General features: G+C 40.0%; 1 protein-coding gene across 1 annotated transcript in view; it reads right to left on the bottom strand.

The window, feature by feature from the left end:
* LOC102215018 (CCR4-NOT transcription complex subunit 3-like) overlaps window positions 1-15,570 on the bottom strand; it is a 39,346-nt gene extending 23,776 nt beyond the window's left edge. The window contains exons 1-3 of the mRNA XM_013913859.1: window positions 15,427-15,570; window positions 7,839-7,901; window positions 1,734-1,801 (exon numbers count right to left, since the gene is read on the bottom strand). Coding sequence (XP_013769313.1) covers window positions 1,734-1,801; window positions 7,839-7,863 — 93 coding nt within the window. The 5' untranslated portion in view covers window positions 7,864-7,901; window positions 15,427-15,570. The remainder of the gene's footprint in view (window positions 1-1,733; window positions 1,802-7,838; window positions 7,902-15,426) is intronic.
* Window positions 15,571-16,893: the final 1,323 nt, after the last annotated feature.

The following is a 16,893-nucleotide window of genomic DNA, read 5'->3' on the forward strand; positions in this document are numbered from 1 at the left end:
AACTGGGATCTTTGTTAATGCGCTAATGACTTTGTGCCTCTTTATTAGCAAAGCCAATGTTCACTGTGGGCGCTACTGTGCGCTCTGGGCAAAGCATTGTTTTAATAACAGCTGTATTCACTTTGTTTATTATAAGTCTCATGAGTATTGGACATCCTGTTGTGGTAATGGCAACCTTTATTAACTACTAAGGTTAATAAATGCAGGAGTCTGATGAAACTAATGCTGCACAGAAACATTAGCAACAAATAGCCTGAGAGGGAGAAAGTGTCCCCGCAGAGCCTGAATGATAACAGATGGAACGAGCAGTCAATAATAATTGATCACTTGGTTGGCAGAGAATCTGTGAACAATAACTGAACGATTAATATATTTTTAAGACCTTTTTACAAACACGCTTCTTGAATTCTTCTTTAAAACTGCAAACAGAATATTGTCAGCACTGAACACTGATCACAGAGAACATCACGGACCTCATGTGGAGCATTTGCACTTTTTCTGAACATTTTCTAATATTAGACATTTCTTGTTTTTTTATACCTTTGTAGACTATACAAAATAAAGACATTCAGTAAATATGGGATAGAACTTGACATTGCCTTACCCCAGATATATATTAATATGATGCATGCATGCTTTCAGATAGGCACTGATAGGTAACAGAATATAATTTAGAACTTTTTGGGGTAATTTAGAAAGTGTTATCACACAGTGTGTCCAGCCATATCAGCTTTAACTGTGGCATATGTTGGTCACGTGGGTTAAGCAAAAGGGTTTAAAAAATCTATTTATTTTAAAAAAGTATGAACATATTATTTTCTGTTTAATGCGTTTTGGTAAATGGTAAAATGGTAAATGGCCTGTATTTGTATAGCGCTTTTCTAGTCCCTAAGGACCCCAAAGCGCTTTACACAACAAGTCATCCACCCATTCACACACAGGCAAGCTACATTGTAGCCACAGCCGCCCTGGGGCGCACTGACAGAGGCGAGGCTGCTGGACACTGGCGCCACCGGGCCCTCTGACCACCACCAGTAGGCAACGGGTGAAGTGTCTTACCCAAGGACACAACGAGCAAGACTGTCCAAGCCGGGGCTCGAACCGGCAACGTTCCGATTACAAGGCGAACTCCCAACTCTTGAGCCACGATTAAAATATTGGCAGATCTGTCTGCGTCTCTCTTAACTGCCTGTGAAACTGTGTTTGAGACAAAACTCCAGGTTCTCAGATTCTAGTGGACACATCTGAAGCTGTGTAACTTAGAAATGCATGTTGCTAACCTGCTGATAACTTAGCACACCACCCTCTCACTCAAATATGGTCGCACATGCTTCAAGAACCAGCATGGCAGCATCCAACATGCTATAGCGAAAGCTTCCAAATGCAGAGTACAAAACTAGTAGGTGATGTCACAGCTATCACCCCTATATTTATTAGATACAGTCTATGACATGCAATAATATCAGCCTTCTTTTTTAAGTGGCAACTCGATTTACAGACAAAGTTATAGCAGCTAAGTTGTTTAATGCGTCTTACTGTTAGATTTTCACTTTAGCTCCTCTTCATATAAAAGTAAAGCATAAACCCAGACAATCACTGTGCCACAACACCAACTGACTGCAGCATTAAAATGCAATTATCCCTCTCATCCCTACCATGACTCCATTGCAGGATATCTTTGAGTCAAAATGAAAAAACAAAGTTGCAGTCCCAATAATATGATTGTTTCTTACCTTTTGCCAAATATCCTCAAACTGCTCCACTCCCTCCGCTACTTTTTTCAGACATCGATCTATTTCACCTGGAGGAGACCAAAAAAGAGCAAAAAGTTCATATAAAGCATATTAGACATGTGTCTCCGTTCTAATTCAAAGAAGCTGTATAAGCAGGTCAAAGCCAGAACACATGACTTCCTCATCAAAGTCATTTCATAAGAGGTGGGAAGAACAGAGTATAAATAATAACGGATTCATCACGTCAGAGCATCGCTGACCTCTTTTTTTAGTTAAACTGACTTGTGTTTAAACATGTATGAGATGTAGTCATTAGCACAGAATAATAAAAAGAAATGTCATGTTTGGGAAATTATTTAGTATATGAGCACTGACGCTGCCGATCATAGCTCTAGCTGTACTGGTTATTTGATTAAAACCAGAGTTTTTTCTACCATCAATATATTCCTGCTTCCAGGTTTGAGGCGTTCTGCTCAGCAAAGTGGCTCCAGCTTAAAAACAGGCCACTGGAGGGCTGTTTTTGTGTCGGGCACAAAGAGAAGCGATAAATGCACCATATAACAACAAGGCACTTAAAACTGTGGCTGGCATCTCATGAAATATGCATATTGTAAAAGGCACATTATGCTCCTGAGCAAGTGGTGGCACATATACAGCAGCTAATTCCCAATATCTTAGAAATGCAGCTCCATGAATAGCGTGTGGTGGATGTTTAAAGAGTCAGAAGCGATTAGGGAGTGACAGAAAGAGACAAACACGTCTAGATTTAGGCTCAACAGATTTACGTCTCCCTTCTGTGGTCGCATGGATTAGCTCGTGGCTATCAAATGTAAACAGGAAAATGCTTGCAGTCTAATTTTAACATTTCTGACCTGGACCACATCAGCCTAGTCATTCTGCTTTTTACATACCGCAGAGGAATGTCAATGTAAGTCCTGGAGTGGAAAATCATGATATGCTCACCCGTATCTCATCCAATTACAGCTTTATGTCATGGTTTACTTGGTCAGGGAAAATCAAGATCATCATAAATGTACAGCCCAGTCTCATAGTAGAATTTTAAATACTATTACATATTTTCTGAACCTAACCATTTATGTTTTTAAAGTTTCTAATGACAATGAACAACATAAAATATCACAGGCCAAGTGTAGAATCTGGTCCCGTGAGAGACTCAAACTGTGGTCGCTGGTATGAGTGCTGAGATTCTTCACACCACCACCAACCCCTTCAGCCTCCAGCCCCAATATTCACTTTTTCCCCATTTAAAAGTGGAAAATATTCATTTAGTGTACACATGACACCAGCCAGACAAACAGCTGTGTTCAGGAAAACAAAAATAAGGAGGGGAAAATTTGTTTCCAGAAACAAAAATCAGCAGATAAAGGGTGTGACTAGTTCACAGACTGTACTAAAATGCATGCACATGTGAAGTGAGGGAAAAAGGTCTGCCAAAAACCACCACGCCTCCTAAACAGATATTCCCAACTTGTCATGTTTCACATGTATTTCCAGCAGCACCATGAACACACCATGATGCTCATTTGGTAAAGTGGTAGTTTGTACACAGCCATTGAGGTTTCAAAATGCAGAGTACAGAAACCAGCCGATGACATGACAGTGACAACTATGTTTTATGGACAGTGTTTGATCTCGGTACTCTCTGTGTCGGTTAAATTCTTTGCATAGATCTGCAAAACAGGGCGACTGTAAATCCCACATAAGGCAGATGATAAAGCAGGTTATGCACTGGGCATGTAACCTTGATAGGTTACTACTGCATGAGTGTGTAGCATCCTCATTTTTTCTGCCCGTCAACTGTGACATCTGATTTCTAAAACCCAGGGCAGAGATGGAAAATGCTCAGCTTTAAGAAAGAAAATGAGATTTCACAAGCAAGGGTGATGACTTGGAGTCTCTAGGAGCCAGCTTGCAACTTTAGCTTTTTACCTTCATGGTATTTTCAGAGTTATAGACCCAAAATACATAAGAATGGAGGTGAAATTTGTCCAGTCCCAAGCCCAGATACACATGAGTGGTCGCTTGAGAGAAAGCACCCAGCACCGCCAAATCAAACATCCAGGGAGCCACCGAAAGTACCTTCCTCCTATTCTCCCTCGTGTTTTTGATCCTTCATAAGCTCATAAGTACAGGGCATATCAGTGTGAAATTTTGCAAGCTAAAAATATGTTTACACTAACTCCAAATGCTACAATCACATTTTTGTTCAGCAGGATCTTTTACTATAACCAGCTTGGGACATATCAATATTATGGAAAATAGCAGATTTCCATTAGCACAGCTGCATGCTTAACCCAGGATATGAATGGAGCTCTGTGCTGGGTCCACCCCACCTCTCGCCCTACGACAGCTGGAAAAGGCTCAGGCACACCCACCACCCTGAACTAAATAAACAACAACTGCACTAATTTAATGTCTATGATGCAGAGTAACAGAAATAAGCACTGGTACCCTGGATGTTTGATCTGTTTTCTGATAAGTCACAAGAGAAAACTATGACAGGTCTCCTTTCTCCTACATTTTTATACCAGACTGACATTGTAGCCGTAACTGCCTGAGAAATGAGTCAAAATGATTGTATAACAGAGTGATGTTTAAATATTTAAAAATACCATAATTTTGACATATTTTCATAGTACGAAAGTAACATTTTGATTTCATACCCTTGTATTTCTAATCTCTTAAATACATCAGACTTTTATTTGATCCACTGTGTGTTTGCTAATGAAGATAACAGGAGTGATGAGGAAATAAGCAGCAACCAGTGAGGTCGAGAGAAACCCGCTGCTGTAGCCAAGTTGTGTGAACAAACTCCAGCTTGAGTCTGGCCTTAAACAGCCTTGATGTTAAGATACTGCCGTGGCTGTGTTATTTTTAGATGAAAGTCTACCTCCTCTGTAATAATACATTACAATTTGACAGAGCCGGGGCCGTGCTGGTGCTTGATCTTTTTTTACTCATGACAACATTTTAGGGGGATACGTATATGGGTTTTTGTTTTTAATGTGACAGCTGTTCAACCGGAGAACTCACGGGAATATCATGTGATAGGATGAGTGATGCTGAATCCTGTCAAAAAAGTGTTTTTTAGCCTGCGGCGACAAGCGTCGGCTGGAGAAACCCATCAAAGTTAAAGACATCGACGGGGAGGAGAAAAAAGCCTCGAGGTTTTTTGGTATTCACACAAAGGTCTGGGTTCAGGTTACAAGACTTGTTGTGGTGAGTGTCAGAATTTTATCCCAGCATTATCATCCAAGAGCTGTGAGTGTGGTAGTACTTGTTTAAATTTTCAAAATAAAAGTATAGAACAAAGAGCTTGACACATGCTCTAGTTTCTGTGAAAGTGTGTCAGAGCAGTGAGCAGACTTTTGCACAGATGTCTGCCGGCGTGCACGGATGCAATGTCACCCTGTGCACAAAAACAGGTAGAAACATTTTCACTAAACCAAAACAGGAAATGCAAAGAGACAGAAAAATTTATGAGGGAAATAAAAATGATTATACTGTGTGTATACACAGTTCACTCAAAAATTTAACGACAGCACTTTGACCCTGCATGTCAACATCAAGCCTGAAAATTTCCTTGCACACCAAAGTCAGTTCCTGGATCCAGAAAAAATATCTATTACAGATTAGTTTGTGATTTTCTTCTAAAACATCAAAACAGCGTCTCCAATGATGCCTTATTTCAGTTTCTATGGTTATTTACGAAGATTTGATGCAAAATGGATTTCTGACTCCAGATCCAAATCTTAAATACATAAAAATTCACAAAATTTGTTATTTTTATTTATTCAAATAACAAACCTTCCACACAACCTTCCTGGTGGAGGTAAAAATAGATAACATATGCAGTCAGGAAGGATGTGGAACTTTTAAAACAACGCCGTTCACCCCAAAATCAAATTTACATATCTTCCCTCTGGCTTGTATTGTAATTTATCCATTCAAATTACTTGGATGCGAGTTACCAAGCTTTGAATATATCAGCTGTAGAAATGCCTGCCTTCCTTTGAATAGAATCAAAATAGATGGCACTTAGCTTTAAAAAAAACAAAACAAAACCTTTGAGGTGAAAATAAATCATCATGACCTGGTCATTCAGAAAACTCCACAAGTTTCATGTAGGAACCTTCTTCTACCTGCAGTCGCCAAAATAAAGAGCTGCCTGACAACAAGCTTACATGGCAGTTCACGCTATCAGTGTTTACACCTTGGCAAAATCTCATCGCTGATGGACACACACTTCCTCCTGCAAAGTAATAATGTGCATAAATGTAATTTTGAACTGTCTTTTTAAATTTTAGCTCTGCCCAAGACAAACTTGTACAGGCCGAATTAACTGTGAGAAACCTCGGCAGCTTTATAAAATGATCCACTAAGGATCTTTCTATCCTATCCTGCCCATTCTGTTACATCTAATAGACAGAGACAGCAGGTAGAGAACAGTTCCTACATGAAACTGCAAACAAAAGGTTTTGTTTTCTGAGTAACTGGGTCGTGAGTTTCTCATATTAATTTTTTGGCACACTGAACTAACACCAAAAAGCTAAGCACCATCTAGTTTGATTTTATTTAAAAAGAAGTGTTGGTAACTCGCATCAAAAATCATTTGAATTTTTACCCAGTGACTCCGTTTCTTACCCACGAACTCCTCTTGAGTAGATCTGGATAACTCACAGATCAAAATATTACCTTTTTATCTTATGTGCAGATTTTTGCTCCCAGGAATACATGACAAATATAAGTACCTATCAAAGTAATGGTACATATATAAGAGAAAATAAAGTAAAGCAGAGTGAAACCCTATTTAAGAAGATCGATAGTAATGTGCTTGAAGGTTTTCTGTCCTTATCATCAAGTTATGTTTGGAATCCATGTTCGGATTGCACAAACTCAACAGAAAATGTGCATTCACACTTCAAAGAGACCCGACTTTGTAAAGTGGTTAGTTCTGATGTACAGTGGAGGGCAATCTGAAACTGTCAGGCAATCTGATTTAAGCAGGCAAACCCATAAAAAGCACCTGAGAGGAGAATGAGCTATGTAGGTAATTTTACTGGAGGGCAGGAAAGAATCCAGTCTGACTCCAGACTAAAGAAACAGAAAGAAGCTAAAATGACAAACTTTGGCAAAATGTAGCAGTCTTTGCACACAAAGCAAATGGCCTAGATCTTGGTTCCACTTACCTCTTACCCGTGACTTCAGTGGAAATTTCAGATTCAGGCACAGACTAATTCATGTTCTACACAGTTCTTACAAGTTCACAGAAATTTCTGTTCAATTAGAACCAAATATTTGAGTTGATGATTATAATTTTTATACAGTTGTTGTAATTTGTGTTTTAACTATTTTTTTAAAGGATGTTTTATTACAAAACAAAACATCCATCAAAAAATTGTCCTCTGTTTTTTTTCAGGCTACTTAAATTTATTTTGGGCTATCAAAAACTGAAGAGTGTCTGCCCGAAGGGCTACCAGGGATTTTGAAATTTTGCGAGCCCTGTGCACATTAAACCAATCATCTGATGCTCCCGTACGTATTTTCTTCTGTGCTTTTATTTGACACAGAACAAAGCAGGTAAATCTCCCATGCTTTAGTTAAAGTTAGAAAACCAAAACCAGATTTGTTTTAGCTTGCATGTGAAGCCAAACATTTCTAACCTGGCAGGATGAACACTTACGTAACTCCACAAACAAGCTGCTTGTGAACACATGTGACTTTTGTTTACAAGCCCTGGCTCTCTTTTAAACAAGCACTGTGACGTAATTAAGGAAATAAACCAAAGAAAATTTTCCACTTTTGGTCGCAAAACAAACTGCTTGCCAACGAAGCAGGTATAGGTGTGCTCGTGCACTATTTATCTTTTTCCGGTCAGAGTGACACATGGGCGGAGTTTATCACAGACAAAACATCAGGGGACTTTCCAACAGCAACACACATAACACAAACTCTTCATTGAGATCAAATGAGATCTTTATTGTAATTTGTGGTTAACCTAATCCACCTGGCACCTGATCATCTCACTAATGCCCTTTTACACATGCACATGCATGCACACACACACTCAGGCAGAAATCTCACCTTGGAGTTTCCTTTTATCGGCCATGACTGATGACTAGGATGATGTCTTCATGCCTTCTTTCACTGCAGGGAAAAAATAGGAGTCTGCATTAATAAATCCCAGGATACGTGTCACAGAGAAAGACTAAGAATATAAAAATGAAAGGAAACAGGATGCAGAGCGATGATGACTTGTGGAAAGATGGATGGATTGAGGACAGAGGGAGAAATGTGGACACAACTGTCCTCATTAGCTTCTAAAACTCAGTTTGGTTCTCCAGTGAGAACCTTTGGTGAGGAAGCTTCTTTAAAGGAAGCAAAAGTCGAAATGTTTCTGTGGGTGGAAGGATCATTAAAAGTTCCCAGTGCCTTTGTTTGTGATTTCTGAGGGTGTCTCACCCAGTGACTGAGGTGTTTACTTACATCTGGCACTGGCTCTATGCTGTTGTAATTATGACTACTGTACAGGTCTCCAGCTGGGAAGCATCACTCCAATCCTGACTCAAAAAGCTGGATTGAGTATCAGTAAAAATGTGCTAATCTATTCAATTCAGTTCTATGTTGCTCTGTGTTTGCCTCACCATGTGTCAGCAGCAGTGCACCAGTTGTTAGCACGAGAGCAAAAGCAGCACGGAGGAAGCTGCAAGCAAAGTGTCGGCAGTCTCGAGGTATTTCACACCTGTGATGCCAACAGCTTCTCTTTCTATGTTTGTAATAGTTTGTGACTTTACTGTAAATTGTGGTTCTCTTTCTTCTTTTGTTGCCCTGCTGAAAAACTGTGTTTTTGTTGGCAACACACTGAATTCCCGCCACTTTTCTGCAGCTGAAAATCAAAAAAAGCAACAACAAAGTTGACAGCCGCCATTCCAGGGCAGACCTTTTGATTCAATCTGACTCAGCAGTGATACCTAACACTGCTGCGCTGAGCAGATCAGATAGAGGTGAGCAGGTACGACAGGTATGGCAGAAAAGCCGTTTATGAATATAAGTGGCTTCATCAAAAGCTTGCTTTGAGCACGTGGCCTCCAAGGTTTTCATAGCAGAGAGACACCAAAGTCATTCCTCACATTTCTTCTTCTTAAACTCAACTGATGACGACTTCATTAAAACATACAGCGATTAAAACAAAAATCTCTAATATTTCCAATAATAAGAGCCTAATTTCAATCACAGTTTGATAAAACAATTAGTTTTATAATGAACGGTTGCTACAAAGCTCTCGTTTTATCTTATATTATGAACCAAAGGCACCCATTGCCTTCACAGCAATGCTGTAAACAGCGGATCATCCAGTCCCCACCGCCTCCACCTCTGAAATAAATTAAATTAACTAACTAAATAAATAATACAGATTACAATTACTGGAAAAACTAAACCATAAGATGTGGACTTTTGCCATAACCGAGCAGCCCTAAAGTACTTCTGCATGCAGAAAGTAGAACTCATCAGTCAGCACAAGAATAAATATAATACCAGCTGCAGGCCTTCAGAGACAGTTTACTGTAAATATAAACCTGGCATTAAGGTATTTTGTAATTTCATACTGTCATAGTACTATGGAAGGTCATTTAGGGTTCCAGGTGATTCGAGATACAACTGACTGCAGATAAATGATCTCAATGCCTCCAGGTGGATCGCACTTACTTGAAATGCCAATACAATGTAATTACTGCACATTTGTTTTTATGAATTTCTTTTTCTTTCTGTCAGATAAATACAATCTTAATCAGCCCAGTACTGATGTTTTATTCATGCTGTGGAATCATAATGTAACTCTACTTCTGCCCCTTGATAACATAATATTGTGTGAGAACCTGTTTTGACTACAGCTGCACTAAAACACTAAAAGCAACTCAAAGCATAATACAGGAACAGAGGTCTGATTAAGAACATCATCTCAGTGCCTCTCTCTGGTTACATACACTAACAATTAAGTTTGCTTTAAGGGTTTATATATGACAAAGTCATTAAGTCAACTGTCAGTAATTAAAGGCATTTATATACATTCACAAGTGAGTGAACAGTGAGCGAGTTTCTTTAAGCTCATTAAAGCAATCATCACCATCATTGTTTGTTAATATCGGCAGGGGGGAAATGCAATCAGCGAGAACTAATTTGACTGCAAATTGGCACAAGCCAGAGGAGCACTTAATCAGCTGCAGAAGTTCAGATTTGATACCCAATCTGTCGATGAAGGACGAGCATTATGTGCTATTATTCATCATTACTGATCGCACAACAGGTCAGCCTCATGGTCACTACCGAAACAATGCTGTTTTTTGTTAGGGATTCACCAGCACCAGTGGCCAGTGTTTACATAACAGTTTCATTAGATGGCTCTGTGTTCAATGATTTATCATTATGCAGATTTATTTTTGTCCCTGCAAAACAACCAATGGTCCTGTCCATGAGCTCTCCTCATGTAACTTCTCCTGGCATCGCCACACGGTCGGATATCCCCGTGCTGGTACTGTTCCCAGGTCACCAAAACTAATGTCCCAGGTTCAACACTGCCAGTGACCGAGCTCATTGTTGTGATGTCATAGTTTTGCACCATCACACCACATACCAAACCGCAACTCCATAACTGTAACTACAAACACAATTTAAACCTAAATGCCTGCTTTCTATGACTTTTGTGGACACTAGCAGATTATTTTTCCACATCTCAAAACTATGACATTATAGCAATGTGATTGATCATTTGCAATGTTAAACCTGGACAAATATAGTCCATGTTATATAGCACCAACACGGGAACATCAGACACAGCAAAGCTTCCTGTGATGCCGTGTCTCGCTGGAGGAGCTGGACAACCTGCACACACCTGAATGGGTTGCAGGTACTGCCTCATGCTACCAGCAGGAACAAAAACCCTAAAAAGTTGGGAGGGCTAAGCAGAGAGCAATGGTCTGCCATCAACACCTGCTTAAACCATTCCCTTTTTGGGGGTCGTCTTGTTGTTGATGCCCCAGTGCACCTGTTGTCACTTAGATTTGTACTAAAGCAGCTGAAATGGATTCCTGGTGGTTTATGCTTCCTAATTGGATGGACTGACATCACTGAAGTTTCACTTACTTTATGTAAAACCGGGCTGATCAAGTTTTCCCTCGATTTTATAAGCAGCCAGCGAGAACAATAATGTCTTCGATGCTGATTGTAAATTTTCTGGATTTATTAATTAATTATTATAAGACAATCGATAGACAACTGTAAGTCTGAGATATTGGAACCATTTAAGCACTAAGGTAACACAGTGAGTCAAACTCCAAGAGCCAAAAATGTTATAATTATGATAATAAATGTTTAGACTTGGAGTGAAACAGAAAACAAATACATTTCTTTTCCATTTTCTAGCAGGTTAAGAAGCCAAAACCTTATGATAAGCAGCATAATCGAAAAAAGCCACACACAGATGAATATAGATCCTGAAATATTTCAATTCTAACTTCAAAGACATAAGAGCTGCTTCGTTGATTGGACACCCATCAAATTGAGAAGATGATCCTCATGCCTCAGAAAGCGACCAAAGTACACTTAACAAAGTCAAGTAAGGACAGGCGGTGCAGACATGTTATTAATGAGCAGCCTGAGGTGAGGCTGAGAAGATGCTGTGTCAGCTTTAAGGCGCAAACTAGCAGCACGCCACTTGTCAGGTTCAGACACGAGCCATTAAAGAAAGGCATATGTGACGACGCCGGCACCGCTACTGCTTGTGATGCTCTTTTGACACATAAGCTGAGTGAAACTAAGAGCTACAGAAAAAACATTTACATTTTTATTTGTGTTGCAGAAAGTGTGTCCGACACAAGAATTGAAGGCTCGTGTTGCAGCAGGTTTGACCCCTGTTCTTAAAATGCAAATTAGGAGGAGATGAACATTTAATCACAATCAAAAACAAAAATGGCTCCTTTGCATTGGATCTTGTTTCAATTTACTTTTTAAAGGTGCACCACACAAGATTTTTTTCTCTTTGCATGTTTCTCTGTTTGTGGAGTACCATCTGACACCTTTTACTGTTCTGTCAGGTAGGTAGCATGCATTCTTCTAACTCTTTGGTTAATGATGATTAGCAAATGTTCCCTGGCAGTAGCATTGCATGGTAAAAATGCATGCAGCCTACCTTTTTCCATTTTCAGTAGGCTTCAAACACCTTGCCTGTGGCTATCTGCTGATACAGGGTACTGATCCAGTAGCAGAGTTATATTAATAAGCTCCATCTCAGAGGAAGAGACTGCAAGTCATTCTTTTTGTTCAAGACAACAGCTGAAGTGAAAAAATTCTAATTGAGTTGAGCCGCTTTATGTTACCCTACGTGTAATAAAAGCTTTCTAACCATTGTGAAACCAAACCAACATCACTCTAGTTTCAACATCATATAATGACCAAACATAAGAGTGAAAGATTGAAGCCAATGCATCAACTCAGCTGAACTTTTCAGTCACATCAGCTTACTTTAACCACAGTCTGCAGTTAAATAAAAAAGGTTTTGCAAACATACAAAGAAAAGCTGCGGTGTACCAGCCATGAAACACCCCCGAACTGCTGCTGCTGCTTTGTTAGCCTCCTCCATGCTACATACTCTGTCACTAGCAGCTACTGTCATGCACTGAAGTAAATACAGAACCACACAGAACTGAAGTGAATGCATCAGCCATCACTGACATCAGATCCAGCTGTTATAGTCAGGACCCAGTCGGCCCATCCCTAACTCCAACCCCACCAACTGGTGATCGTTCTACTAATCTGGAGATCCACCGCAAGCTGAAGCATCGCTAATCAGAACCCGAAGCAAGTGAACAACTGGTGCTCCTACTCTGAGCTCACAGAGGCTATAGAGCAGAACACGATCAACCGCTACCAGCTGCAGTCCAAGTCCATCCACAGGATGAGGAACTCATTGAAGAGGCAGCCAATATCACTATTTATTGTCTCAAAGGACACATTAGTAATCAACTGACATGACTTTTCATGGACGATACAGATAATTAACAACCAAGACTGACCACCAGTATTTGGTACATTATTACATTTGCAGTACAAAACATGAAAACTTTGCAGTCAATATTTGGATATCTGAAAAATGTAAAAAAACATGGTAATGGTAAATGGCCTGTATTTGTATAGCGCTTGTAAAATGTTTTTAAAGATGGCTGTCTATGGTTACCACATGATGACAGAAGACTTCTTACAGCTGTTTTAACCTTCTGCAATGACAGCCTATAACATAACCTATGCTGACGCGCCTGCAGGCATTCATGCTTGTATGTGGTGCATTACACGTTAATTACCTTGTGGTTGTGTCCTGGTATTTTAGATGCAGTGCCAGCCTTGATAGAAAAAAATGCTGGGACTTTTGTGATGGGTTTTTTTTCTACAGGCAAACATATTTGACCCTCAACTTTTTCAACTTCTTTGTACATTCCCTCACATCCCTCCCTCCTGAAACTGCTGACATCTGAGAGTCCTTACATTGAGGCTATGATTATTATAATCTCGCCGATTTATTTAAAAACTGCAACACAAAAGTAGCTGAAATGCAAAGGAGGAGTCCAAGGTACTGAACAGGCCAATTACAGTAGCTGTGGGCTGTGTCAACATGATATGTAATTATGTTTCTAAGTAGGTGCACATATAGGTTATAGAGGTCTCTGCAGCATAGGTTTACTACAGATGTACTGATCCCCAGTTACAAGGGATAAATCTATGGATTCACAAAGGCCACACTTTGTTTCATCATTGTTCACTCATTCAAGGCATGGAGCACATGTCCTTTACAATTTTATTTTATGTTCCTGTCCTGTGGCTAAAGTGACACTGTCAGAGATTTGCACACCTTTAGTTTTTGAGTTTAGATGCCGAGTGATACAAGGCACATAGAGGGGAAAAAAACAAACGGCACTGTCATCACCTTTTACATCCCGATAAACTTCCAGAGTGGAAAAAAAGCATTTCTCCAGAGGTTTTATTATCCATGTGTGGACCCAAAGGCCATTTTATGTGAAGCAGGCCTTTAGCTTTAAGCATGACTGGTACACACAGTACCTTATTTGAACCACTGATTTAAAAACAAAAAATATGTGGTATGCTTTACTAGCTGCAAAACAAATGAACCAAGCGGTTAAAAAATAAAAGCATTTTGTTGCAGCACTGGAAGAAGGGAATTTCCATTGGAGGTGGATAAAACCTCTTTGAGAAACCGCCAAACGCTTGACAGTGTATAAACAAAAATTTTAAAAAAGGACTCCAGGTGACTCCGGCATGCAAAGCGAGGGTTTTCCTGCATAAGACAAATTTTGCCACCCCCTCAAAAAGAGACCCCCCCCCCCGCGTAAAGTACATTATTGCCTATGAAATGGCCAAAAAACAAGTTAAAAACACTTGTGTGATTTGTGACTTTGTGACCTGTGTTAATCAAAGTAACACAGGCTTCCATGCTTTAAAATGCAGAGCAATGCTGCTATATGTGTTCCATGATGAGCCTTGAAAATCCCTGAAAAAACTCCAGTTCCCAGAGTGCAGTATCAGTGGTTTCAGAAAGAAATAAAAATAAAATATGCCAGCACTGATAAAAAAGAACAGATAAATTGGTGGCTGTCTTCCTAAAACACTTTTTTATAAGACAAGATTACCTTCTGGTTATCAGCTTTCCCTTGTTTTGTTTATTATTATTAGTATGCTGCCTATTTTTAGTTTAAGCTACACTTTGATCATTCCACTTCTGTATGTCTGCCAAAACATTTTGTAAACTGTGTTGTTTAAAAGGTGCAGCATAAATAAAATTATATTCTATTTCTGTGATGACAAGTTATGTAGGAAGTTCAACTTTCAGGGTTTGGGATTAATAGGTGATTGAAGCCTTTGTGGTGCTGTTGAACTTTGTATGCTTGCTAAAGGTAATCTCACATTAAACCACCTTAGCTAACTAAACTCCCAGCTGTGTGTGCTTATTTGCTAACTCTTTGTCCTCTACTCGGTTTCTGGGATCAAAACTTTTGCGGGAAACCTGGACTCCGACTTAAAATAGCCTCACTGTTTAGTAACTGAGTCCTAGTCTGAATAACAGAACTACAAATAAAGACAAATAAAGAACCTTGAACCTACAATAAAGAAACACTGTCAAATAAGCTCCAGCATTAGTTTTTTTTACACACATCTGCACACATCTGGAGACAGCCCCTTCCTGTCCACACTGAACTAAGTTTGGACCAACAGAGGACGCCTAGCCTTTTATGACCGTGTCTGACAGCCGGGCTGCTCTTTGAGAGGCTTTGAGCAGACACCCAGGTGGCGTTTGTGCACCGAGGGAGTAGTATTTGTTAGCCCGGGATGTTTACAAACAATGCGGGCATCATTACTCTGAGAGCAGCTCCAGCCCAGCACATACACTTCAAAACAAACTCAACTTCGCGTTACACACCGCGGCTCGGCAGAGGAAGTTCCGACTCTAATGCAAACGCGCACACTTGAAGTTGTTGGCAGTACCGAGAGCTGCAGCTTCCCACTGGCTGCGCTATTTGATGTGGGAGACACAATTTGGAGAGGGGGGAGAGAGAAAATAGGGGGAAGGCACACAAATTCATCACTTCTGGCTCGACCGTCACTTTACCTGGATTTTTCCGAGGTGCGAGTGCTTTCCTCAGTCGCCACACTCCGCTAAATCTTCAGCGATTCACCACGAAGGGTTATTTCCTTTAAAAAAAATGTCAATTCTTCTCGCTAAACAATCACTCCGCACATCCAAGATGGCTACCAGGAACACCTCCTCCTCCGATGCCCTGTTGGACAAGAGTTCCGCCTAGCTCGACTGTGATTGGGCACCGAAGGCGGCTCCCGCGCTTCTATTCGGTGAAACCGGTTGTCAGTCCAAACAGGCTGGTTTTACTACTTCCAGCGTAGCTCCCGCTCTGATTGGCCCGCTCAGAAAGGTTAAAGGGTAAACTGAGTTTACGACCTCCCCCCGCCCCCTCAGACACTAAACGCACCCCCTGTGTGCCGCAATGTCTTGTGGGAAATGAAGTTTGTGCAGTTGTCATTTATTTTATATTTTTCTATTTTGAACGCCATGACAGTAAACGTTTATTATAATGTTGTTTTTCTGCTAAAAACTAAAAGAGTAGTTTATAATAGATAAATACATAAATATAAACGTATACAAGCTGTTTATTTTAGTGGGTACAAGTTTGAATATTTTGCATAATTCAATGCTTAGTCAATGCTTAGTCAAAAAACTGAGACCTCTTTGCATATTGCAAATAACAATTTAATGAATGCCATTATTACATACAGCACTGTGCAAAAGTCTTGAGCCATGCTGTCATGCTGAAAATGAAGCTGTTCCCAGCTGCTTTCACAGTTATTACAATATCACCTGTTTTCATAGGATCTCCAACAAACCAGCTGAAATGAAACTCCAAACCATCACAGAGCTTCCACCAGGTTGTACAGATGCCCATAGCCACAACTCTCCTGTGACCTCCCATGTACTCCTGCAAATATTGATAACAAATTGTAGCCAAACCTTCAAAATTGGATTCAGCACTACTTTAGACCAGTTGCCTTTAATGTGCATTCGAGTTATTCTGTAATTTGGCATACCTCAGCCTTTTCCCCCCTCCTTTGCTAAGAATGGCTTCCTGACAGCCATTTTCCACTGAGACCATTTCTTTAGTGAACAGTAGATATAACTGAAGAGTCAGATGCATCTCTCAGGTCTTTGCTGGATGTTTGCTGTCATTTTGGAAGGATTCAAGTAAAGAAATGGGAACAAATTGTGTGTTTTTGCAACAGGGTGCAAGTTACAAAGTGTCTAAGACACAATTTAAAATGGGATCTTTGCGTGTAGACAAAACTGAACTATTTCTTGAGTTTGGTGCTTTTTTTATGCTTGAATGGCTCATAGATCAGTGCAGTGGTTCCCAAACTTTTTTTGCCAGGCCCCCCTTTGTTTTACAAGAAAAATGTAAAACACACACACGCACGCACGAACACATCCTCCAACCACACGCACCCATATTTTGCTCCATTGCGGTTTATTTCACACCTCAAACATTTTGCAAACAATTAAGCAAATACA

Source organism: Pundamilia nyererei, unplaced genomic scaffold, assembly GCF_000239375.1.
Source record: "Pundamilia nyererei isolate P.nyererei 1_Seehausen unplaced genomic scaffold, PunNye1.0 scaffold00155, whole genome shotgun sequence".
Taxonomy (NCBI): domain Eukaryota; kingdom Metazoa; phylum Chordata; class Actinopteri; order Cichliformes; family Cichlidae; genus Pundamilia; species Pundamilia nyererei.